Source organism: Lagenorhynchus albirostris, chromosome 4 (assembly GCF_949774975.1).
Source record: "Lagenorhynchus albirostris chromosome 4, mLagAlb1.1, whole genome shotgun sequence".
Lineage (NCBI taxonomy): Eukaryota > Metazoa > Chordata > Mammalia > Artiodactyla > Delphinidae > Lagenorhynchus > Lagenorhynchus albirostris.
Genome location: NC_083098.1, coordinates 97,038,374 through 97,065,205, shown reverse-complemented (window position 1 = coordinate 97,065,205; position 26,832 = coordinate 97,038,374). Strand labels below are relative to the sequence as shown.

Sequence of the window (26,832 nt, the reverse complement as noted above, 5' to 3'; positions counted from 1 at the left end):
GATTTTCTCCTTCCTCATTAAAAAGAAAAAAAGGCGCATTGTTTCCTTAGATGGTAAGACTTAACGTTGTACTGTTTTCTCAGTAATTACAGGCTTTCAGATGTGTTTTTAAGTGGGAGAATGGACATGTCATGCAGTTAGCCAATAAATGCAATCCCTGATTAAAATATGAGTTCTAAAAGTTTGACAACTTCTAACTATTTCCCCAGTGCATTTGTAATTTCAGACCTGTGAACCTGGATTATTTTTTCCCCTTGGTCCTCTCCTGTGATAGCTAAAGCTACACGTCTTTTAAATTCACCAATCACACCTTCACAAACTTAAGTCAACAACTATGTGTTCAAAAATCTTTGTTTTCCCTTTGAAACTGGATGCAAAAAAGAAATCTCTCCTGTCAGTGGAGACGGCTGTGAAGGAACGAGGCGCCTGCACATATATCTCCTTAAATTTTTTGAAGAGCTGCTTCTCTTTATCCCACTGGTATATCTGGGAGAACGTATAGTCACTCCCCAGGGCCAGGTAGTGATTCTCTTTAAAAGAAAAGGGCTGCAGGGTCATGGCCCCCCGGGATGGGAGAGCCTGGACCTCCACAAACTGCTTACTATTCCACCTCATGACCCTCGAGTCCCCGATGAAGCGGGTGAGGGAAAGGTAGAGGGCGTTCTGCATCCTGAAGCTCTTCACGGCCAGCACATCTTCCATGTTGGGGATGTCGCTGTGGGGGACAAACTTCTTAGAGCTTTTATTCCACTGGAGGATGATGGGGACCTGGGAGCGGCTGGAGAGGATCAGGTGTGATTTGCCGTCTATTTCAACAAACTCGGCATCCGTGTCCCTGAACCACTCGTGCAGAGACTGGTACGAGTAGAATCCTTTGCTGTTCCATTTATACACGGTCGACAGACCGGCTTTGGAGCTGTCTGCGATGACAAAGAACGTCTCGTCCTCGATCTGAAACAGCTCGATGTCGTTGGGCTTGGAAATGCGAGAGACTTCTATGTCCTGGAATTTGACAAACTTGGTCCAGCTCTCGTCGTATCTGTAAATGTGGGAGCCGCCGAAGAGCTGGGCCACCACCACAAAGACCTGGTCGTCGATGAGGATGGCCTTACAGCCCACGATGGACTGACCTGCGCTCCAGAAGAGGGGAGATGGGGTTAGGGCAGCCACCGTGAGAAACACTCGTCCAGAGTCAGAGAAAGACAAATATTATATGATACCACTTATATGTGGAATCTAAAAATAAAACAAGTGAACTTATTTATAAAACAGAAACAGACTCACAGACATAGAAAGTAAACTTATGGTTACCAAAGGGGAAAGGGGGTGGATAAATCAGGAGTATGGGGTTAACAGATACACACTACTACATATAAAACAGATAAACAACAAGGACCTACTGCATGGCACAGGGAACTATATCCAATACCTTGTAATAATCTATAATGGAAAATAATCTGAAATATATATATATACACACACACACATATATTTAAAAAGGAATCACTTTGCTGTACACCTGAAACTAACACATAATATTGTAAATCAACTATAGTTCATTTTTTTTAAAAAAGAAATAACAAAGAACAATGAACAGAGTAAGTATTTATTTATGTAAATCTAAACTATATATAACAAAAATTTCTTTAGGTAAATTAACTGTATTGAATAATAATATATTAAACAATCAGAATATTTTTGCATTTAATCAAGAGAATGAAAAGGGTAAATCTTTATGTAAATCTAATTGGTACAAAACAATAATAAAATCTTTAGGTAAATAAAAAAAAAAAAGCCTGTCCACAGTGAAACTGGAACCCTTATGAACTGCTGGTGAGAAATATAACATGTTCAGCCACTGTGGAAAACAGTATGGCGATTCATCAGAAAATTTAACAAAGAATTCCCATATGATCCAGCAATTCCACTTCTGGGTCTGTACCCAAAGAATGGAAAGCAGGGTTTTGAAGAGATATGTGTACGCCGTGTTCATAGCAGCATTATTCACAATAACCAAAAGGTGGAAACAACCCAAGTGTCCACTGATGGATGAATGGATAAACAAAATGTGGTTTATACACACAATGGATTATTGTTACACCTTAAAAAGGAAGGAAATTCCGACACATGCTGTGTCATGGATGAATGTTGAAGACATTATGTTAAGTGATATAAACAGTCACAAAAAGACACATAGCATATGATTCCACTCATATGAGGTACCTAGAGGTGTCAGATTCATAGAGATAGAAAGCAGAAGGGTGGTTGCCAGGGTCTGAGAGGAGGGGAGAATGGGGAATTACAGTTTAATGGGTACCGAGTTTCAGTTTTTCAAGATGAAGAGTTCTGGGGATTGATGCATTTATTGAACCACCCACAAACACAGTTAAGACGGTAAATGTTACGTTATGTATATTTCCCCACAATTAAAACAAATAGTTTTAAAAGTACCTCCATCGAAATAGGTAAGTGTTGGTAACCTAGGCCTCTGGCATCTTTGGAGGCAGGTGTATAATTCAGGAAATTCACTAAGACACCAAGCGAATTGTCTGCATGCTATTCCCGACTCCACAGGGGAGAATGAGGCATTTAAACGGGTTTCTTCTCTTGGGGGGTAAAAAGCTAGGAGTCAGGACTTAGAGGCAGGAAAAAAAGAAATGTAATGAGAGCTCTTGAGGACGTTTGACCTTTTCTGATTTCTGAAGCTGAGCGGAGGCAGAACAGACCAGTGTTAAACCTTGTGACTCTAGACCACACGGCCAAGCACCTCATAAGCTTTCTGACCCTGTGGCAGTTCCTTCAACTCCCTGTGCTCAGGCTCCTCCCCTACCAGATGAGACTAAGGATGCTGCCAGCCCTGACCTTACACAGCCGCTGTAAAGACTACCTGAGAAATTTCACGGTCAGAGTTTTTAGCACAGAGCTTGCACACACAGGAAGCGATCAATAACTAGTCGCTCTCATTATTGGATCATTGAGGCAATTGAGATCACGAGCCATGATCTGAATGATCTAGCTCAGGCGGCACCAAACCAGAACTTTGCAGGAAAAGGGGAACATTTTCAGTCGTGACTGCCCTGTCTGGGTCACCTCCCATCACCTTCTCCCTATCTGCACCCAGACCCCCCACCCACACCGTTCCAGCCAGGCAGCAATAAGACCACCCACATCTCAAAGAGTATTGGCCCGTCATCTAGGTCATTCAATTAAAAGTTATTTCTTTCCCCTAATTTTCTAGGCAGTTTGGACCAAAGTGAATTTGGTCTGTAAATTACAAGGATAATTACCCAATTTCTGTCCTCAGTATTAACATTGGGGGCAGACGGTTGGTGGATTTTCGGGTGGTATTTACTTTTCTCTTCCACTGCTTTGGCTTTCCTGCAAGAATCTGGTCCCTTTCCTTTGTTTAAAACCAATTATTGCATTTTTTTCTGAGTATAAAGGTTTTTAATGTTCATCAGAGCAAATTCTGAAAATAATAATAGGTAACACATAAAGGCACTATACTAAGCACTTTACATGCTTATTATATACTTAGCATACACTTAATTTTGTACCCCGTTTTATAAAGGCACAGAGAAGTTAAGTAACTTATACAAGGTCACACAGCTACAATGTGATGGAGCCTGGGATCCAAATCCAGGTAGTCTGGCTCCAGTCTACACTCCACCACCAATGTACCAAAAAGTACAAAGAAGAAAATCAAAATCACTTGAACTGCAAACGCTGAAATAACACTTAATATCTTGATATATTTCTTTAATTGCCAATCTCTGCACATATCCAAATGTGCCTTTTAAAAATAGATCTGGGCTTTAGTGTACATGGATTTTTTATAACCTGCTTTTTTCCCTTGACCACTATGTTGTGAACATTTTCCCATGTTATTGCGTCTTCTACAACTTGATTTTTTAACATTACATGGTATTCCATTGCATGGAGGCACCATATTTTATTTAATCCCCTACTGCTGGACATTGCACTTATTTCCAGTTTTTCATTATTGTAAGTAATAGGCTTCCCTGTAGAGAAATCTGTGTTTGAAAACCATCTGGCAGTGCTCTTAAATGGAGAGATTGCGGGGTAGACATTGTGCACATTGTTAAGGCTTCTGGGTTTCAACTACCAAACTGCTCCTCAGAAACTGCACTGACTCCCCCCTGACAGCACTAACTGAGGTGCATGCTCCTCCTGAGTCCCTGGCTACGGAGGTCCCTTCTACCCAGAAGCATCCTGCAGCTATCCTGGTCTCAGCCGAGGGGCCGTGTGAGAAAGAAATGATTCCTTTCTTGGAGATGCTCCCTAAAGCGTCCTCTTTCCAGGTGTAGCCTGTGGAGTTGTAGCTTATGGAGTTGTCAGCAGCAGCAGAAATCCTCGTGTGTGTGTGTGTGTGTGTGTGTGTGTGTGTGTGTGTGTGTGTGTGTGTGTGTGTGTGAATATGTGTTTTAATCTAGGAGGAGAGATGCTGCAACATACTTCGTGGGCAGAAATCAAAAGGCAAACAAAATTAACCCAAAGCAGGAGAGCTGAGAAGAGATGTAGAGAGAAAAAGGAGCAAAACCTGGTGGTGGCAGGGGGCGGCTCATGACCCTGGGTCTCCCTCTGTCACCAGAGGATGGATGTCCCTTTTGCACAATGCCCAGCAGGGCCACAGAGGGGGAAGCACGTGTCCCGCCCATTCCTCGGAGCCCCAGACTCGCCGGCCATGGATGGAGAAAATCCTGCCCAGCTCTTGCTGACTCTGGGATCACCCTGGGATCAAACGAGATGATAAATGAGGCATGCACAGCCCCACGAGGAGAGAACGGTCCACGTTTACCTTGGTCTTGTTCGAGGCAAGTGGTTCTGGGGCTGTGCCCTTGCTCATCCATTTGTCATCTGCCCAGCCCCTGTGAGCTGCAGGGCCTTCCTTCACACCAGGCTGAATTCCAGCAAGCCACACTCTTTCCTCCACAGAGCGAGCAAGGCCCCTACTTCTGTAACCACCCTCTTTCCCAGCCTCCCTCAGGCCATGCTCTGCTGGCCCTGGCACTCCTATGCTTTTAAAGTTGTGGAGACAATTTTATTGAAGTCAAAGAATTAGGGTCTATGGGAGAAGGAGGGCTGCTCCTATTTTTTTTTTCACTATAAAACAGAGACAATAAGTACACATTATGAGGTTGTGTAGCTGACGAAAGAAACAGCTTATAAATCACTGAGTATGTAAATGTGAGTTGCCTTCCTCTAAGTGAAAAATTATGTGATGAGATTTATGTTTAATGGAAATTCATGCAATAAGGGAGCAGAGAAGGCAGACTTCATTCCAATCCGGTCATCAAGAAATGCTTCCTGTAGGAGGCTGCATTTGAGCCTGGAAACCCAGGTGAAGGGAGAAACAAAAGAGAGGTGGTTGAATTGTAAGATGTGATCAGAAATCAATGTGACAGGAATTTGGCAATATGTATTCGGAAATGTGTGTTGGGACCCTGATGTATGAAATCTGTGTGCTTTCATGAATTAAGAAGAGTAAGAGATCCAAACCTGGTGGATTTGCCTAGCGGTGGTAGCAAGGAATAATAATCAAATATCTATTTTTTATCCGCAACTGATATCCCAACACTTGTTGAGAACTTACTATACGCCAGGCCCCATGCTAAGTGTTATATAAGCTACCCAGTTAAATTCCCATGGGCCCAATACTATGATGATACCATTTTACAGATGGAATTCCCACTTTACAGATGAAAGGGGCTCATGGAAATTAAAACTTGGCCAAGGTCACCAGCTAGAAAGATCTAGAGACAGATTTATGAAAAACCAGTGTGACGTTGGAGTTCATAAACTTAACGAACACAATTTTGTAGCTCTCTTCTTGGGCTTGGCTGTGAAGAGGATCCCAGTGGGCTGCATGTCCAGCTGCCCACCTCTCAGAAGATTCAGACTTCAACACTCAGAGGCCAAGGGATCCCTGGAAACCAGTAAGCTCCAGCCCTGGCTCTGGCCGCACCCACTCTGCTCTCACTGACCACTTCCTACCCGCAGCTCTGCGGCCTCCGCTGGGTCCAGGCCATCAGCACTTGCCTGAATCCTTGCAATAGCCTCTCAACTACTTGCTCTGATTCCACTTTGGTCCCCTCCCCGCACACGGACTACTCTCAGCCCAGCAGCTGGACACAACCCAGCATTCTGTAGCAGGCACCTGCATCTTCTATGCAGCCTGGCTGACCTCTGCACAAAGGCAAAAGTCCAAGTCCTTCGTAGGACCTGCAAGGCCCCCCGATCAGCCCTCTTACCTCTCTGACTTCGTCTCCTACAGCTGCCCCTGGATCATTCTGTCCAAGCCAAACCAGCCACCTGCCTGTTCATCCAACAGGAAAAATACCCTCCTGCCTCTGGACTGCTGCACTCACTCTTCCCTGTCTGGAATGTTCTCCCCGCTGTTCCCACCCTCCATGTGCATCAAGCCCTCATGTCCCGCAAGTTTTATTCAAACACCTTCTTAATGAGGCCTCTACCAGACAGTCTATCTAAAATTTCAGTCCTCTCATGCCAACACTTCAAATCTTTCCTCCCTGCCACCTCTTCCCTTCTTAGCATGCTGCCATCTAAGGTGTTGTACGTATTACAATTATTTGTCTTATTTTAGTGTCTCTCTCTCTCCCATTATAACACAGACTCCTTGAGGGTGGAGGTTTTCTTGTGACTTGTTCACTGCTATGGCCCCAGCACCTAGACTGGGCCTGGCTCAGAGGAAGCACTCAAGAAATCTTTGGGAACAAGTGAAAAAAATGAATGAATGACTTGATGAACCTAGGGGTGTGACCAGCTGCTGTACGTAGGAAGGGCAGGTGGAGGGCAATGCTGTCCCCTCCTACCAAGGTCAACCTGGGAGAAGGAAAGGGTGGGATGCAGCAGTGACAGGTCCCGGGCTCTGCCTTGAAAGTAACAGTGGAGTGGTTCAACATGCCTGAGCCTACATCTCTTCTTTCGGAAAGGTAAGGAGGAAGCCAGCATTAAGAACTGCCTGCTTGGGACTTCCCTGGTGGTGCAGTGGTTAAGAATCTGCTTGCCAATGCAGGAGACATGGGTTCGAGCCCTGGTCTGGGAAGATCCCACATGCCACAGAGCAATTAAACCCATGTGCCAAAACTACTGACCCTGTTCTCTAGAGCCCGTGCTCCGCAACAAGAGAAGCCACCACAATGAGAAGCCCACGCACAGCAACGAAGAGTAGCCCCAGCTCTCCGCAACTAGAGAAAGCCCACGCGCAGCAATGAAGACTGAACGCAGCCTAAAATAAATAAATTTAAAAAAAAAAAAGAGAGAGAAAGAGGAAACACTTAAAAAAAAAAAAAAAGAACTGCCTTCTCTGTGCCTGGCACTCACCCAATTCTCACAACATCCATGGGAGGTACATCTCCTGCCCATTTCACCGATGAGAAAACAGAGGCTCAAAGGCCACAGCTACTTCCTAGCACATGGCAGAGTCAGGAGTAGAATCCATGTTCGTAGGTTTTCATAGCTCTTTATAGTTCATATGCCTCCTCTCTCTTGAAGAGAGGTCACTTGTCCTCTACCTACGGGCAGGGAACCTGCAATAACACCTCAAACAGCTGTTATGAGCCCCAACGAGACTAACCCGAACCTGGCTCTCTGCAAGCCCACAACCAGCACCGGCAACAAGCGCTGGCCTCAGAACTCCCTGCACGAGAGCACGGCTTCACTCTGCTCCCACCTCCTCGTGTGAGAGGGAGGAAAGAAGGCAGAGGGGCCTGCTCATTCAGCCCTCACCGACCTTCCAGGTCAGAGAAAAGATGGAAGCAGAAAACCATGCGGGTGGTGAGTTCCTCTCTCACCTCGTTTCCTCTAACACAGACCGGCTTTAGGGTCCTGAGGCCTGGGCTCCCCTCCATAGGTTCACCTGCACCGCTCTGTGCTGAGTCTGCGCTCGGAGCGAGCGGGGCTGCTCCCAGGAATGTGGGCTCAGCACTGGGAGGCCAGATGGCATGTCGGAGCGTCAGGATCTACGTCTCATAGTCCTCTCCGGGCTGCCAGATCAGCCTCATTAGCAGCTCTGCTCCCTGAGGGTGAACGATGCTCTCCCTGCATCCCTGCACCTGCTGCAAGGCCAGAACCTCCGTATCTGGAAATGCTACCTGGATACGCTTCTCTCCGCCCCAGCAAGACGCCGCTCGAACCAGAGAAGGAATCACTGAAGGAAACCCTCACATGGGGCAAGAGTTAGGCCACGTGGTGCTGTCTGTAAAGTCAGTATTAGTATCAGATTGCACTTTGATAAATGAGAAGTCTTTGAAAGATTATTTTGACTTTATCCACTGATTTAAAAAGCAAGTAGACAGTCCATTTTTAGTAGCGCTAAGACACTGGGATTCAATCATGGCCCCAAATGAAGCTCTAAGTCTTATCCCAAAGGCTTGAGTTAGGAAGCCATTTATGCTTATTTTGTATGTACTTATTAAAAGGAAGTCGTGATCACCAGAACTTCGCAAGGGGGCGATAGAAACAGCTACAGTGTGTGTGTGTTCGTGAGTGTGTGCATATGTGTACGTGAGCACGTGTGTGTGTGCGTGTGCATTAGCATATTCGTTAAGAGCTTACAAAAGTCAAAAGATTCATTTAGCTGCTAAAACGCTCCTGCAGTCTGAGGCTGGCATAACTGCTCAAATCAAGGGATTCTGGGAGTGACTTCTCACCATTTCAGGAAAATGCTTCCCACCACAGGCCCCCATCACCCTCTCCCTTTACAAAAGGATCACCAACAATAAACAGAATCACCACCTAAGGTTTCTGCTCTCACCAATAACTGACCACGTCCAGAAAAAGGTGGAGGGAAGAGGGTGGGCTGGAATGTGTTCCCAAATCAAACCAAGCCCGAGAGCCAAGCTCCCTCTCGGGATAACAGAGAACATTTCTCCTCTCCCGGGCTTTAGGCCACGCTGAAATGAGGGCAGTACATCCAGTCAAAGCCATAACACACCTGTAATATTGTCATAGCTCCGGAAATTCATTTCGATGTGGTCCCACTCCAGCACCATGCAGTTCTCCATGCTGGGCTGAGCGATGGCCACGTACACATCATTCTTGGAGTTGAACGTATCCACTGAAACCGACTGGTAGGGCAGAGTCTGATGAACAACAAAATCTGGGAAGGGGTGTTTAAAAAAAGTCTCCGTGAGCTCTCCTGTGGGCATTATGGACCGCCATTCCCCTTCTATCCTTTCTCTCATCAGTTCCAAAGAGGACTGGGGAGGGGGGAGGGCAGGAGAGAAGCGACACACATCATGGCATGTTTCACTCTGGATGAGTCCAGAGAGTTCTGGCTTGTGCAGAAATAGCAGACTGAACGCACAGCTTCTAATACAGCTTCCTTGAGATAAATAGCTCACAAGTCTGGCTAGAGGATCTCAAAGTTTTAAACAAATTTGGTGAGACCTGGCTTTCAGAAAGACAGGACAGAAAGGATACTGCAGGACAACATTCCTGAAACTATGGTGAAATTTACTCTATGAAGAAGGGCTGCTGTGGTCAAATTCCTTTGGGGAATGCTGTTCTTTTTAGCTCTCTCAGAATAGTCCAGGTAGTAAAGAAAACTAAAAGTAAATTCCCCAAAGGGCACGCTGCAGTTTTGGAAATCAAACCAAACTCTTTGACGAGGTCTTGGAGGTTGATAAAGCCCACTGTGCGGGGAAGTTAACCTAGGTGTGTTTACTGGTTACTGGATTGGTAGCAGTGCTAAGTACGGCTGTGCCTGGGATCTGGGTACTGCTCTGCAGCTCAGGGAGCAGTTACAGGAGATCTATTAGATTTTCCAGCAATATAGACGCCATCCTATTTAAGCACGCATTCTGCTCTTACACTTAGTGGCAAGTCGATACCCATCATCTGTGTCGCTCCCTGAGCTACAATGACTCACTCTGTGAAATCTTGGTACGGAATGTACAGTCTTACCAAGAAACAGGGTTAGCATGCCCTCGGATGCAAGAACGGTTAGTGTGTGCAGTAGCTAGAGAAACAATGGAGAAAGAAGTTTTTTTAAAAAAACAAAATACTAATAAAGTTTAAGTTATTTCTTTGGCCAGAGATCTTTCAGGGTGCACTGCTTCTTAGCAGGCTAAAAGTACCCCGGGTTAATTGAGGGTGGACGTCTGGCTTAGGAAAATAGTTCCTATGAGAAAATCCTGGCTTTGCCCACCTCTTCCCCCACGCAATCCTTATCCATGCCCACTGAAGTCCCATCTCCTCTTGCAAAGCTGCCCTGACCAGTCCAATCAGGGACCCTTCCTAACTTGCTGGACTCATAATCAGGCAATGTTGTTTACATATTATTATTTACTAGGATTTAGTCTCCAACATAGAGACATCAGGGTCAGATTTGAAGAAATGGGAGAGATCTTAGAGCCAGAAGCTGAAGCTCAGAGAGGGTGTATGCCCGGCCATGGACACACAGCCCGCGTGGTGTGTCTCCTGAACCAAGGGCTTCCTAAGGAAGGTCCTACACTTCTCAGAGCTCCAATGACACAAGCCCACAGCAGCCACTCAAGAAATAATTGACTCAGAAGCCTCATGAAAGATGTCAACTGAGGGCTTCCCTGGTGGCGCAGTGGTTGAGAGTCCGCCTGCCGATGCAGGGGACACGGGTTGGTGCCCCGGTCCGGGAAGATCCCACATGCCGCGGAGCAACTAAGACCGTGAGCCATGGCCGCTGAGCCTGCGCGTCCGGAGCCTGTGCTCCGCAACGGGAGAGGCCACAACAGCGAGAGGCCCGTGTACCGCAAAAAAAAAAAGTCAACTGAGAAAGGCATTAAAAGGGCAGGTACCAGGTAGTGAGTACGGAGGGCCAGTGCAAAAGGACTAGAGGCAGGTAAGGGGGCAGAGCAGCTGAGCGAGTGTTAAGGTGGGAAGCGTGGAGCCGGGGCCGGAAGAGCAGGTGCCCGTCAGCGGGCAGAAGGTAAAGCTGAGGAGTAAGGGCGGCGTGAGGCACTGGCAAGAGCGCTGCGCCTGGAGTCAGACCACCTGAAACCACTCCCTGTGTTTGCATCCCTGGGCTGCGTGCGCACCTCCCCTTACAAGGCCTCGGTTTACTCATCTGCAGTATGGGGGCAATGATCCAGGCTCGATGGCAGGAACAGACTAGGTAATGTGGTGGGCATGCCAACCTCAGGCTCAGCACACGGTAGGCGACTGATAAATATGGAATTGAGATCCAAGCAAGGACAGTCCCCCTCCACTGTCCTGGTCACCACTGGGCCATCTCTTGGGGACAGTGTTCATTTTAACGGCATCTAGGATAAAATGCCAGAGCGCTGACTCTGCCTTTTTGCTGAGTGACCTTAGGGAAGTTACCCAACCTCTCTCTGCCTCAGTTTCTTCATCGTCTGTTGAATCCATACTCACGTAGAACAGTGCTTTGCACAAGGTGCGTGCTCAATACATGCTACCTTTTGGAGGGGCCCCTCTCGTTCTCAGTGGACAGGAGCTGCTGAGTAAATGCTTGCTGGCTTGGCGAGTGTGGGAGGGCCGGCCTCGCCCCTGACCGTGGTGGGAGAGGACGGGGCTGAATGAAGGATGCTTGCAGGTACAGGGAGAAGAGGGAGAAGCAAAGAGGAGGCTGCCTCTGCACCCGACAGCAAGAGGTGGCCGAGGGACAGTGGGGACAGTCAGCAAGAGTGGAGGAGGTACCCCCCGTTCTGGAACATTTGGAAGAGGTGGGGCAGGTGAGATAGACTGGTTTCTACCCCGCCTGCACTTGCAGCTCCAGGAGCTCGGGCAAGAGCCTCAGGTTCCCCAGGAGTAAAATGAGGGCAACGGCTATTTCACAAGGTTGCTGTAGAGGCCGAATAGGAGAGTGAGGATTAAGCGTTAGCGCCCAGCCTCGGCTGCGGTGATCCCTCAGGAGTTCTACACGCGTAACAGTGACAGTGTGAAGCTGCCTGCGTGAAGACTTAGGGGAGAGTCACCATGGATCCTAGTTCCCCCTCCTCTACCAAGTCCCCCAAAACACCAGCGTTGCTTGGTCAAAGACTAAAACCTGAAAAACCCCTGGTTCATTCCTGTGGGCCCTGGTGGCCCCAGTGTAGAAGTCGGAAAACGCTGCAAAAGGCTTCCGTTTTCACAGGCTGGTAAATGGAAAAAGGGAAATGGAAGCAGTCACGGTCTGCTTTCTTTCCTGGAGGTAGAAGAGGACTCAGAGAATACAGCTGCGTTCTTCTAATTACCACCAAGACGTCTATAACCTCCTCCAGCATCTCCGGTTGCCTTGCCTCATCCCAGTCTGCCCAAGGTACCCAACACTCCTGATGCTTTATAACCCCCTCTGCTTGCGTTCAGAGCTTCCTGACTGCACTCTGAATTCTCAGAAACACGAGCACTTGTGAGCTTAGAAATGCAGGCCGTTTAAAGTGCAGACCCAAAAGTTTCAGTTTTTTATTTTAAAAGAATTCCAGAATTTTAATTTTATTTTTTAAAAAATATAGAGAGCATTTGACAAATCTAGCCTTTCATGGTTCTATTTTCATTGATTTCCCCCAAACATTGGTTTCATAATATTTTCTATAGACTGGCTATCTGGTACAGCACAGACTGTTAAATCATTCGAGATTTAAATCTAATTCTTAATAGGACACTCCTTCTCCCCCTTCGCCGCTCCTGTCCAAAAAAAAGGAGGAGAAGAGAAAGAAGGAAGAAGGGAAAAAAGCGGTGAAACAATATGATTGATGAATGTGTGTTTGTGTGAATGGGGGAGAGGACTCGGGGAATTTAAACATCTTCCCCATCACCATCGTAAGTTATTTCTCACAAACGGCAAAAGCACATTCATTGTGGAAAGATCTCAAACAATCCACATGCTGATATGACATCAATTTACTGGTGTTAAAGTATTAATGGCCTTCTCTGCAAAAAGCACTTCTACTTCCATTCACATTGGATTAAGTTCATGATGTCAGTGGGACTCTTACAATTTAGGCCTTGCTCCCACTGGAATCAACAGATTTTTACATACCTATTTATAGCACTTGCAGAAAATAAATTATACATGATGCTGATCCTATTGGGAGAGAAACTGCACATTAATGCATTATTTCTCTCTGCATTTTCATCAGCCCTGAAATAGGGAAACTAACAGGACAATTAGGATGCAAAATTCACACCCTCTGAGGAATTTAGTGAATTATCCACCTAACATGGGGAATTATGAGTAGGTAACAGGGATTTTTGAGGTGGTTAAAAATAGACTGGAAGCAGAGGGTTATGGAGGGACTGATGAAGCTGCAGAGCTGAAACCCGCCAGGGGTGGCTTTGTGGTGTTAATTACACCCCTGTGCTGAGGAACAGGATGGTAATGTACCCTCCTCCCCCTGGGAAGAACAAGGTGAGACATCTACCGGAAGAATTTACTCCTTTGCTAAAACCCCGAGCTAAGAGGAAAACAGTGCACTCAGAAAATGTGCTTCTTCCCCAAACTCGAGTGAGGATGTGGTAATGGTACCATGAGTCTTAGACTTGGCTTTCCAACTTCCATCCATCCTCACCTATCTCCTCCCTGGCCTTAAATAGAGCACCAGCATGTGAGGCTTGATCTGAGCCAGAAGATAGGAACCCCCAAAACTCATACTTTATCGACCTAGTTGTTACAAGGCAGGGACTATATTTGGGGGGAGGGGGTCACAACTTGGTGGCACGATTTTTTCGTGATGGAAGACACCGTGGGTGAGAGCTCATCTGTTCGTGAGCCTTAAAGGGATAAAACAAGAGCAAAGGCAGAATCATCTTCTCCCTGTTTCCAGGCGGGGGTGGGGGGGCGGACTTCCTAAATTTTAGCAAAAAGCTTGTTAGCAAAGATAAATATGTATAAGAGAATGCCCCCAAATGTGTTAAGGGACTCATGCTGCCCCAGAGATTCTGGGTTTAGGACAGATTCCTAGTTTCCAAGGCCCTCTATAGTCCAAGCCATTTCTCTCTGAGATTGGCAACGGTGTCACACACTAGGGCCGGGAGTGAAGAGAACAATGGAAAAGCTGCTCACTTCAGCATGGGGTTTAGAGAACTCTCCAGAAAAATGAGAAGAGGCAGAGAGGCACCCCAGCGAGCTGGGGTTTCACATTTCATACGGCATGGCCTTGAATGCCACCTTTTGGTGCAAACGTCACTGACCGTGACCTCTGATGGACTGCACTGCTCTACAATACAATAAATAACCCCCCAGTGGCCTCAGCTGGCTAAAGGGCACCTGCCAATTACACAGCTGAATAAGTCCCTGTTCAGTGATGAAAGACAAGGGCATTTCCATAAGACTTCAGGTTTCCTCTCAGCAAAGAACAGAACTTGTCAGGTCCCTTATTTACAAAGATATCTAGAAATAATTTTTACTTTTGAGTTTGTTTATTAGATCGGGGGATAGCAGTAGGACTAGCCTAAATGTGATATTTTGTTCTTAGAGTTTTTTTGTCTTTTGAGTTTCCATAACTATTTTCTGAGTTCTCTTTTCTGCTGCTCCTACTGACATGACTTGAGGCTTTGTAGATACCAACTCTCAGCCTAAGTGTTTATTTTTATAAGTATAAGTATTTTATAAGGTAAGCAGGTTTCATAGTGTGGATTGATCCACTCTCCTTTAAAATCTGGCTTTTAGAAGCTATAGAAACTCCATCTAAGCCTTTCATATGGAGATATTCTTGGGCTCTCTACAAGATATGACAGTTGAGGCAGTTAGTATTTTAGTTTTATCTTATAACCTGAAAACATATAAACTGAAACCCTGAGGCAGACTCTGGAAAACAAAATCAAACTTTCTTGACATTTTTTTCCTCAATGTGAATTTTTCCTTTTGATAACTACTTGTTAACTTATATTCCTACTTTGCCATTGATTAAGATGCCTAGCTATCTCATTTTACATGGAACTACAAAAGCAATTTATAAATTTTAAAGTCTGGTATTTATTAGTTAAATGTCCTATAAATTTCATAGTATTCAATCAAGAGAACAGTGACTTAGGTCTCTCTGTACTGTCTTTATATGAAACCTAGACTGCTTTGAAAATGTTCTCATGCCAAACTCACCTTTAAGCTTAAAAAAAAAAATCTTTAGACAAATTTGAATTTTGTAAAGAATCAAAAGTAAAGCCAGTGCAGTTAACAAAAATCCTTCCAAACTGTTGAGATATTTTCCTTGCCACATCAAATCATTTCTTTGAGAATGCTTAAATTTCCCCTAAGATAATTTTGATAGATAACTTTTACCCCCATGTTTCCCCACTCCCTGTTGACAGTCTAAAAGAAAAACAAAGGGTTATTCTAAATATCAGACTTGGATGATAGAGGTTCTGAATACCTGTAGTTGTGCATTCGTAGTCAAAGCTGGTCACGTCATTCAGCTTCTTTTCCTGATATTCTGGTGGACCGATACACAGGACATCAGAAACAGTGGAATTTGTCATCTTCAACCACAGATACAACCACTTGGCTTTGCAGTCACATTCAAACTTATTGCCCCTTAAATCTCTAAAAAACAAAACAAACACAGACACAGAGAAACAGACATGTCGGAAATATTTTGGCCCTAACATGAAACTCCAGAAATCCTGATACCCTGACATATTTAATAACTCCCCCAAACGGAATTTGTTTTAAATTTTGTATTTAATACAGCCGATGTCTTTTACGTACCACTGACTTTATTTAACACTCTTCAGTGCCCATGATTTTAACCGTATAGCACGCAGAGAGTGCTCAGAGTTGACACAGCACCATTTTTCCAAATCCTCTTGAAACTGTCACCACGCCATGGTGGAAATGGGGGAGAGGTGACAGAAGAACACCACCCAGCACAGGTTCTCACAAGCAAAAACAGGACATTACAGGAAGATAGTTTTGACAAACACAATTGAAACTTTAAGATCTTGTTAAACTTTGCCCGGCAAGGAGTGACAAGCACTAGGAGACAGCGCAGATGGATACGCTACTGCTCTCTGGGAGAAAGGAAGCCCCCGGACCCAGCATGCCAAATTACCATTGGCCTAATGCTACTAAGTATACGGCAAAGCTAACACAATACAAACTATATGCCGTTTCCCAGTATTTGCTACTTTGTCATAGATTTTTAGGTACAACATTAAAAAAATGCAGTATAGGGGGAGGGGGGATTTCAAGACAAGCAACATAAACTTAATTTTCATTACTTACAGTTCAATCAGAGAGTCTAAATCACTGAAGACATCCCTTGGGAGTGCTTTTATGTGATTATTGGCCAAAGAACTAGAACAAAAAAGTCACATTTTAATGTGGTTATTATCTTCATGTCCTATCCCTCTGAAGTCCCTTAAATAAAGCAAGCGACTAACAACAGAGTTCTAAACCTCTTTAGCAAAAGGTAGTTCAATTTCTGGCTTTGGTCATTGATACTGAGATAAAGAAATGAGTTTAGTTATACAAAGATAACATTATAGATGCTGGAGCATACAATGTCCGTTTTTTGTTTTGTTTTTAAAACAAGCATTGATTAAGCTCTTGATACACGTTAATAATCCTCAGATGGCATCTCACGTTTCACAGACTAAAAGTCGAAGTCCCTTTGATGGCACCCAAGGCCCTCCATTGTCTAGTTACCTCCATTCCCACTTACCTGTGGGACTGAATCTCTGATGATTCAAATCACTCACACCAGTGCCTTTGCTATCGCTCACACAGGCTAGTCACACTCCCAGCTCAAGTCCTCTGAACTCGGTGTTCATCTGCCTGACGCTCTCGCCCTAGGTGTGGTTCATCCACCACCTCCTTTAGGTCTGTCCTCCACTTTCACCACCTTCCCTGATCTCTACACAGCTCCTTTCCATGCCCTGTTGATCTCCACTGCACTACTGTCACTTAGCATACAATATATATTAATCATCTATTTGTTTACTGACTCTGCATTCTCCCTATACATAAGCAACATGAGGACAGAGATTTTTGTCTGTCCACATCTGTATCCCTTGCATCTAGAACAGTGCCTGGCACATAGTGGGTACTCAGTAAAGTCTTTCTGAATGGATGATTTAAGCACTAAAATGAGAATGATAAAAAGAGAGATGTACAGTCTTATCCTAAGAAGTTCCCTCATGGGGCATCTAAGTGAATTTTATTACTTGTGACTATTAAAAAATAGTATCTACTTTATGTAAATACTCTTTTACATAAAGAATCTCAGCTCTAACACTAATGATGATAGAAAATCTCAGTGAACCACAATGTTTAGGGAATGACTGATTGTCATCAATTTAATTTTCTCATTAATTAAGGTTGACCAGAAACCATATTTTGTATTTTTGCTCTTAGTGTTGGAGATCTTTCTAACATGTCCTAATCTACCCCCCATCTCCAGGAAGCAGACTTGAACAAACATCATCAATGCTTTCTCTGATGATTCAGGATTATGCAGTGCCCTGTCATCATCCTGCTGAAGACGAATGTACACGGTGCTGGGCTGCTGACGTAGAAAGATGAGAGGTGTTGAAATGACGTACATCAAGTCTGATTTCTCCCAGGCATCATGCCCTAATGTGAGTCAGCCGAAAATCTGATGCTGACTTTTGTTTTCTTTTATACATTTGAGTAAACAAACAGCAAAACATATAAATGATGATCCCCATGTAGGTAATTCAGCACCAACCTCTTTAAAAATATATAGGAAATGAATCTTTTGTAGCATCATAATGACCCATCCCAGAAGTAGGAATGAAAGGGTGCTCCTCCTTAGAGTCAACTAGGATAGAAAGTTTGTGCCCATTTTAAATCCAAACATTCTTGCTGAGTGAGAGCAACGGAATACGGGGAGACCTATAGTTTCTAAATTATGTCTTTTCCCGTCCAGTTAACCACGAATGGATTAACATACAATTTCATGTATTATTTTACCTTCCTTTCCTAAATGATTTATTGGTACAATTTTAAACATGTTGGAAAACAGGCCGAACAGATTGAAATCGTAACTACAGACTGTAGATTATAGACTACAGACTGTAATCAGACTGAACATTCTCTAGAAGTAGTTTCTTGAAATTTAAAAAGGAGACAGTTTTGATTTTTTTTTTTCTGGCTGCTAGTCACTTTTTCTGGAAAGTAAAGTACAATATTTTTAGCTAATTAAAGGTTACTAGTTTAGCTAAACATTTTTAGTGAATTGAAACGCATTGGATTGAAGTGCTAAGCATATACGGAATGGTCAAGGCCAAAAGAAAAAATGCTGAATGTTTAGTAACTGTTCCAAGTGTTCAATTTAGATTTCGGAAGGCTGAATGATTTAGATGGACTGCCCACCCCTACCCCGCCCAGACTTCGTGCATAACATCTCACTTTCCACTTCATTTTGTGTACAAGTTCATGGTACTTCATTTCTAAAACTACTTAACAGCAACTGGTCCCTTGGGCTTTGTGGGACCGCTGGAAAACAAATGTCCTAGATTTTAGTTACAGATTGGCACTGCTCCTTCAATGCTTTGAAACCTGATCTATGTTTCTTTACCTATGGATGTGAGTCTGCAGGTGTTGGAAAAGTTCATAAAGGTAAAAAAGCAGATACTTAAAACAAGCAACTTCCAGATAGTCACTTCCTTAAGCACAGGAGTGAACTTTAGAGAGCTGATGTGTTCTCCTTGCTTAGAAGTTTACAAAAAGAAGGGGATGGGGTGGGCTGGGAGGATCAGTTCATTCTTTCAACAGTGTATTAAATGTTTTTATTACTACGTACATCTCCAGCCCAGAGGAGTCAACTTTAAAAGTCATAAGACTTGCCCTGCAGTAGAGCACATATGGAAAACCCAGCTTAGTAACTCATTGGTCAGTCAGTGAATCAGAAAGAATGTCCTGCTGGCTTAGCCCTGTGTGAGATCCTGGGGGAAGAGCAGAGCTAATGGAAGATCAGCAGGGGCCCTGCCCTCAGGGAGCTTTCAACACAGCTGGGGAGATGAAACTAACATCCGTGAAACGGCACCAACCAATATGGCCAGTGTCTACAGCAAAGTGCCGGTTGTGTGGAATCAGCTAGGAGGGCTGCAAGAGGTGTGGAGGGGAGATCAGGAATGGCTCCAAGGAAAAGACAGAACTTAATCTGGGCTGTGAAGGAAAAGGTGGATTCCAGGAGATCATGGGCAGAAGAAACCGTATCCTGGGCAAGGGAAAGGATGTAAGGGAAAGGCCCAGTAATGGGGTGAATTGGGTGTGCACAGGGGCGCCTTGAGAGCCCAGTGTTGTGTGCACATTCAGGGAAATGAGCTGGAGAGCTGGGGGGAGGCGGGCCCCATAGGCTTGACTGTGGGATGGGAACACACCCTGGATGGGCTTACATCTCCTCTAATGCATCAGATGCGCTCTGGACCCAAACAAAAGACTCCTTTGTTCCCTCTGTGTGTGCCCCCTGCATGTCACACAGACAAGGAGGTGCCTCTTGCACACATATGGGTGATACACAGCATATGGTTGTATGTGCAGATGTGCAAGCATATACACACAGTTATGTGCACACGTGAATAGAAGTCCATGTACCCAAGGGCCCACATGCACAAAGATATGCAAATACATATGCACAATACCTGCATATTTACATCTGTTTTCAGACCAAGGACCGAGAGCCAACTGGTCAGATGAAAGTTGACATCTGGGCGAACTCAACCAGTCACACGGGCTTTACTTTAGGCGTATAATCTGCCCAGAGCCTTTGCTCAAAAACAAAGCCCTTCATTCCTGACTTCTGGGAACTGCATTTGTCTTGCCACAGCTGTTCTTCTCAGACCCCCACAGTTGTCTTCCTAGCAGACCCTGTCTAGCCACCCAAACTGCCAAGGCTACTCAGCAGCCCCTGGAAAAAACTGAGGCTTCTTCATTAGCGGAGGGAGGGAATGATGCTATTGTTGTGAACGATGACGATGATGAGGGTAACAACGCCAACCAGACCTTGAACATTTACCGTGGATAATGGGCCGGATGATTTGCAAGCAAGCACTAACCCACTACGTGCGGCAATCTTATGAGGTCTGTATAACCATCCCCATTTTTAAGGATGAGAAAAGTGAGGCTCGAAAAAGGCTAAGTAATACTAACAAATGGTGGCCTTGAGATTTGCACTCGAGTCTATTGTGACTCAAAGCCCATTGTCTTCGCCCCTACAAGATCGTGGGGATTTGGCATCCAGGTTGAATCTGAAAAAACAATCAAGACTTTTATAGCAAGGAAAGAAAACATGGAGGAATGATGCCAATAAGAGTCATGTTGTCCAGGATCGTCTGTGCTGCTCCAGATGTTTAGAGACTCCCATTTCCACTCCCTCATCTCCTTACTCTACAAGCTGTAACTTAGGCAGGACTTCCGATCGGTAGCATTCCAGAATCAAGTGCTTACTGAGCCTACTGACAGACACCTTTGCCTCTATCAGGGTCTGATGTGAATGATTATCTCCTTAGATGTTGTATCGGTTTCGGTTACACACCCTGGAGGTATTACCACCCTGCCTAATACCCCTACTCAAAGCCCTCTAACTTCCCCAATTGTCTTTTTACCACAGATAAGCTGACTATGGGATATGTTATCCTATGTTATCCTACTCCAACACAAAGTTTCTAGCGTGCAAATGGTTAATAAATTGCTCCTGCCAAGACAATGACGATGTTCACATTTTCATAAGCACAGGCACTATTCTTCCAGTTTTCTAAATTTGCTAAGTGTGTGTGCTTGCTTTATTTGATATGCCAATTCAAATCAATTTAATTTTTTCCTCCAGAAAGCTATTAAAGAACCCAGAGAGCTTAGCTTAAACCACAGATTAATCCAACATAAAAAAAAGAAAAGCTATTTGCATCCAAATTAAAGGAACCACAAAAATGTCTCTATTCTACTTCATCTTAATGTCGATCCTCCATTCAACAAACATTCTTCAATGAGTCAGGTAAGCCTCAGTTCCCAAATCTGTACAATGGGGACTCACAGATTATGGTGAAATATAAAGAAGAGAAGGCTTAGTGAGCACTCAGCCCAGGGCCTGGCACAGAGTAGGTATATGATACATGTTCCGTTCCTTCCCACCTCGTCCATCACTCCCAGCTCAGAGCGCTCCTGTCACATGCAGTCATATGGACCATAACGGCAATTCGGAAGGACGGAGAAGATAAGAAAGCCAAGTGTGCGAGTGATCACAATGGGCTGGTGTCTGATCGACAATACAGAAACTGCTCGGGCAATCTGGCAATGAGTTTCCTTCAGAAGCTGTCACAATATGTAGAAAACAGTCAAGAAAGAGAGAGGCACTGGGAAGTGACCCTCACGCTACACATTAAATAGGGCTTACAACACTTTTCACAGGACTTACAGGTGAGTCAGGTCACGAAGGCCACGGAAGGCGTTTCTTGAAATGGTTTCTATTTTGTTCCCTTCAATGAACCTAAGGAGAACAGCCATATAATTAAACTGAATTTTCTCTGCTTAATATCTCGAAAAAACGATACTGGGATGCTTTCAGAATGAAATCTAAAAGCATTTATAAATTTCAGAAATTCATCTCCAAAGGCTCGGTCAGCTATACCAGATTCCAAGTGGGAGCTGGGTGTGTGTGCAAGAGTGCCTCCACACAAGCGTGCTTTTTGCACTCCTTCCAGAAGCAGCCTGGAAGTCTTCAAAGTCAGGATTGGCAGCATGGGTAAAAACATCTTGGGGGGAAAAGGAGAAGAAAGCCCTACACAAAGGCAAGATATTCTCAAATTCCGCAAGACTGGAACACTTCCAGACATCTTCCCCCCTCCAACCTTCTTACATTTCACAGTGCCTGGCTATAATACTTCTGTTAACATCATTGCCCCTTGAGGGGAGCCCATTGTTTTACCTCTTCATATTAAAGTCTTTGCCCAGGGAGAATTCCATTAAGCTTGGCTTCCAGCAAGCTTGAGTTCATCATGTCCTACACAGTGTCATCTCTGAACAAGTGGGTGACAAGGCAAGGATATTCTCAAGATCTCTAGGCTACTTGGAAATAGAAAGTATAAGGAAGTTGAGCATGGGCCACACTTCTTTCTCTGTGCTAAGATGTCTTAGGGCTTGCACACAGGACCTTGCAGTAATAACTCCAGCCATGCTTTAAAATGGGAAATACATGAAGTGAATGCACTAGGACTATTCCCTAGGGCCACAGAGAACTAAATTTTCGTTTACGTCATCACATTTCTTCAAATGTAAGAAAGTCTCTGATGAGATGGTCCAAGGGAGACTTTGCAACATGATGTTTTTCGTTAGTGAAACAGTTCTTGATTCGTAGACTGAGAATGATCCGGTGCCTGTTTTTTTTTTTTTTTTTTTAAATCGGGGTCTATTCAGTAATAGACTTCAGTATAAGCTGAGAAGCGAACTTCCTCCTCAGTAACCTTGACAGGAAGATGTACTGCTTGAAAGAGAGAATGGATGGTTCTTTGTTCACCGCCTCCATCGGCTGTTGATGTGCTCTGATAGAACCTAGTTGGCCTAGCACTTCGGCCTGACCACTCTTCCCAGGTTACATAGACTATCAAGTATTATGAGAGTACCCGTATTATGTATCCTCTGAAGAAAGACTTTCTCCAGAGACATCTTTCCTGAGGACAGGAAATCAGCAGAGAGCTTTCTTAGACCCAGGATGTATTTAGAATTCCAACATCTACCTGTTAACCTCAGATAAGAAAGCAGAGACACGGATTTAAAAAATGCCCCTGAATGCTAGGTAAGGAAATCCCATCTGATAGCAGGATTAATATTATTACAAAGTGACAGAAGACAAGGGTGGAAGAACTTAAGGGGAAAAGAGACGACCTGAAAGTGTGAAGAGGCAGAAATCAGAGCCAGGCATTGCTGGGGGGGAAAAATGCACAACTGAAAAGGGAAAAATAACCTTTATTTTAAAGGAGAGAAAACAAAATTAGACCCTCAGCTGCAGCTCACAGGAGACACTGCAAACGGGATATAGGACAGGTAAACTAAAAACGTGGAGCTGTCTCCCCAAACAGGGAGACTTTCTTAAAAGTATGTAACCCTCGGAATCCTTCAGCTTCATTTCTGGCTGATCAGCAAATCCATGTCTAGCTTTGAGAGGTAAAAATATCCAATATAATTTCCAATTGTGCTTATGACATGACAAATTAAATGTCAGCAGAGAATGAGTGAATATCTTTCCTTCTTTGTTTCCTTTCCCCCTCTTTGGCTCAAACCTCCTCCTGTCTCAGCATGTTTATACACAAGTAAACTATAAAAGGTCAACGCTGAAAACAGAATGGGGTTTTCTGAATTTTCTCCACCCTTAAGCTCTCTAAGAGATGCTGTCCCAGTTTGGAAAGCAATACAGCCATTCCACTGACATACTAAACGCTCAGCAAATAGACAAAGCACAAAACTTACAGGTATTCAAGATGAAAAAGTCCAGCAAAAGCATCATCCCGGATGACTGTGAATGAGTTAGAATTCAGCAATCTGAAAAGAAGAGACATTAGGTTTCAATGCAGAAGTGTAAAATTTGAGTCACAGAGTGAAGCCATTTCTGTTTCTTTTGTTATGTTCTGATCTGTGGGCAAACACGGGCTCTTCTCAGTGTAAAACTTGCCCATTCGGTGTGCAAACTGACTCAGACACTGATGGACAATGGCAAGTGGATTCTCTTTGGCCAGATTTTCTGGTCACCCCCATTATTTCACCTTTCTTCCCTACGGGTCTCAGTAAATATGACCTGAGAGCTCCTATTTCCATAATAACATTTAGAGGTTAAAAATGGAGGTTCTCTTTTAAAGTGAGGTGTTTGGGAAATGGTACGTTTAGGTGAAATTCAGGTCATAATTCAATGTAATCATGTCCCCAGTTGCTGGATATGGGCGATGGCATCTACAGTAAAGTCGTTGACAGGAATAAAGATGCAGATGTAGAGAATGGACTTGAGGACACGGGGAGGGGAAAGGGTAAGCTGGGAAGAAGTGAGAGAGTGGCATTGACATATATACACTACCAAATGTAAAATAGATGGCTAGTGGGAAACAGCGAATAGCACAGGGAGATCAGCTTGGTGCTTTGTGTCCACCTAGAGGGGTGAGATAGGGAGGGTAGGAGGGAGACGCAAGAGGGAGGGGATATGGGGATATATGTATACATAGAGCTGATTCATTTTGTTATAAAGCAGAAACTAACACAACAATGTAAAGCAATTATACGCCAATAAAGATGTTAAAATAAATAAATAAAGTCCTTGAGGAAAACGTGCTGAAAGAAGGAAAGGACACTGCGCACTGGGGATTTAGCTCAGTGGGGACACAACAGGGCAAGTAAACACTAAGAGCCAGCCACAGTTTACTTGTGGAGCTTGGGTATCTTGGGAAGGACTGATACCCAAGAGACAGAGACGGCTCTTCCCAGGACTGCACCTCCAGGACCGCCATTTCCAGAGAGGACTTCCCATACTCACAGCAGCTGCAGGGAAGGCAGATGAGAAAACATTCGGTCCTTGATTTCTGAGAACGTTCCATTTACCAGGCTCCTACGGGCAAGAGAGGAACAAAACAAGGACTAGGTTGCTTTGAGGAAGTGCCGGGCAAGATGGACGAGAAGCCTTATCCTCTACCTGTGCTTTAAACTCCTCCACTCAGGAATGAGGCTTCAAATGGTTGGCCAGGGTCTTCTCAGGAGTAAGAACAAGATGAGCCCAGCCATTTTCCAATGAACTGGATCAATAGGAAAACTGGACTGAATAACAGAAACCGTTACCATCAGTCTAGCTCCTTGCATAGACATCATCTCAGCCGGTTTATATCAATAACCCCTCACTTCCTTTTCTTAACTACAGGAGGCCCTAGCTGAAGATGGATAATTCCTTCACCTCTGCCCATGATTCTGTTTGTGTAGACACAGCATTAGTGTTGGCCGACGAAACTCAAGGGTAGGATTAAGTGTTCCCCTTGGGAGCACATCTCTGAAAGTCGCTCAGAGCACTTCTGATTAAATGCACCGTGAAAGCCTTGGGAAACAACCCAGAGACACCTGAACTTGAATGTGTGGTGGGAGGCCACGCCATCTGCCAGAGTTAACGGCCAATCAGAACAAGGAACCTGACTATTTTAGCCACCAGGGCCCCTATCCTTTCTGGCCGCAGTAGGACCTCAATACATCATTTCAGAATTATTTCAGTTAATATGCAGATCCGTTAAGCAGCTGCTGGTCTAAGGGATTTAACCAGGGGAATTCTCATTTCTGGAATGCTCCATGTCACCAGACTTAGCAATATTAGGCGTCAAACAGGCCCTCTGTTTCTGCTCAGCCAGACTCTCCCGACTGCCTACAAATGCAAACAGGAAGCCCTTCACTCCTGGGTCCAGGCCCCAGCGCCTTGCCTGGGGTGGAGACACGGAAGTGGAGCACAAGAGCAAGTGAGAGCAACCCCCTGCTCCCCCATGGGAATCCCTGCCTCTACGATGGAGTGGGCATCACCCAGCACCTTGGCCTGGATGTGGGAGTCATTTCAGAGGAAACACTTCCCGGCAGTGAAGATATTGCCCAGTAGCCCCTTCCCCAGCCATTATGAGAGCTGGCCATGTGGTTTGAGTGGCTGTGTGAGGCCAGGCTGAAAGCCCCTGAGCAGGTGGACCAATAATGGGAAGCCCTTTCCTGTCCGTTCCTCCAGCTGAATAAGCAGCCAGCACAACACGCGGTGAAGAGGGGGGCAAGAAGCCCTTATGAGCTCAGGGCAAGGAGTCCGGCTGACTCCCAGCACTTGCCCTCTGGGCTGGATGCCCACATTCCCCAATGCTCCGCCAGGTCCTCTGTGCTTCCCTCTTCCGGGCCACATGCGGCGGCATCTCCACTTCTAGAGGTGACATGCCTTCTCCCAGGTACTGCCCCACCTGCAGTGTGGACAGGTCCAGAGGAGGGCACCGTGTAAACCACAGCCCCAGACCTCAGAAGGGACGGTGAGGCCTCATTCCTCTGCAAGCGCTCCAGTCATGCTGGGCTGCATACACAAGCCCCCCACACAACCTTCCCACCCCCAACACACATCCTCTCAAACTTTAATGCACCTCAGAATCACCTGGGGAGGCCAAACGCAGACTCCAAGGCTCCGCTCTCGGACCCTGCATCATTCGGTGCGGGCCCCGGAATCTGCATTGGCACAAGCCCCCCCAGGTGGATCTGATGCAGGTGGCCCGCGGGCCAGACTTTGAGAAACACTGCCCCAGGGACTTGTCTGGCTTCCCAGACTCTGGATCTCGGGTTCCCCTCATACTCCCCGGGGCCCGAGACTCCAACCCACGTCCCACCGCGCGCCCCAACCCAAACGCAAAGGAAGGGGCCGGGAAGTGGGGTCAGGGTCGCGCTGTCCCGGCGCCAGAGGCAACTCCCGGGCGACGGCGGGCGCCGGGGGGGGGCAGGACGGGGCAGGGGCTGCCGGGGTCCCACTCACTCACAGGGAGCTGATGTCGCCCGGCACGATCCTGGGCACCCAGGAGGAGCCCACGCAGATGATGGACTCCTTGGTACAGCTGCAAGTGGCGGGGCAGCGCGCCAGCCGCCTCACCTGCGCGCTCGGCGGGATCAGGCACGCGGCTCCCAGCAGCAAGAGCAGCCGTCCCGGCGCCCCGCCGCCGCCCCGCCGCAGCGCCATGCCGCGTCCCCGGTCCCCGCCCCGGCCGCGAACCCCGCTGCCGCGCCGCGCGCTCGGACTCCGCGCCGCTGCAGACGCGGGCGCCGCTCGCTGCTTCGCCGCCGCCGCCGCCGCTGCTGGCTAGGACTAGGGCGCCGCGGGTGTGGGAGGCCGAGCCGCAGCCGAGCAGCATGCTGGCCGTCACCCCCACTCGGCGCCCCCCCACCAGCGC

The 26,832-nt window shown here is 45.8% G+C and overlaps 1 protein-coding gene across 1 annotated transcript; it reads right to left on the bottom strand.

The window, feature by feature from the left end:
• Positions 1–312: 312 nt before the first annotated feature.
• On the bottom strand, positions 313–26,621 carry LGI2 (leucine rich repeat LGI family member 2). Its single transcript, XM_060147337.1, has 8 exons — positions 26,425–26,621; positions 24,432–24,503; positions 23,381–23,452; positions 21,333–21,404; positions 16,181–16,252; positions 15,330–15,499; positions 8,978–9,142; positions 313–1,130 (listed from the first exon to the last, which is right to left on the bottom strand). The coding sequence occupies exons 1-8, from the start codon at positions 26,619–26,621 to the stop codon at positions 313–315; spliced, it is 1,638 nt and encodes a 545-aa protein (XP_060003320.1).
• Positions 26,622–26,832: the final 211 nt, after the last annotated feature.

Coding starts and splice junctions, on each gene's coding strand:
- LGI2 (XM_060147337.1), bottom strand. CDS start 26,621: ATGGCGCTGCGGCGGGGCGGCGGCGGGGCGCCGGGACGGCTGCTCTTG. Junction 21,405..23,380: donor CTTTTTCATCTTGAATACCT/GTAAGTTTTGTG, acceptor TGTTCTCCTTAG/GTTCATTGAAGGGAACAAAA. Junction 16,253..21,332: donor CTTCGTGACCTGACTCACCT/GTAAGTCCTGTG, acceptor TTTTTGTTCTAG/TTCTTTGGCCAATAATCACA.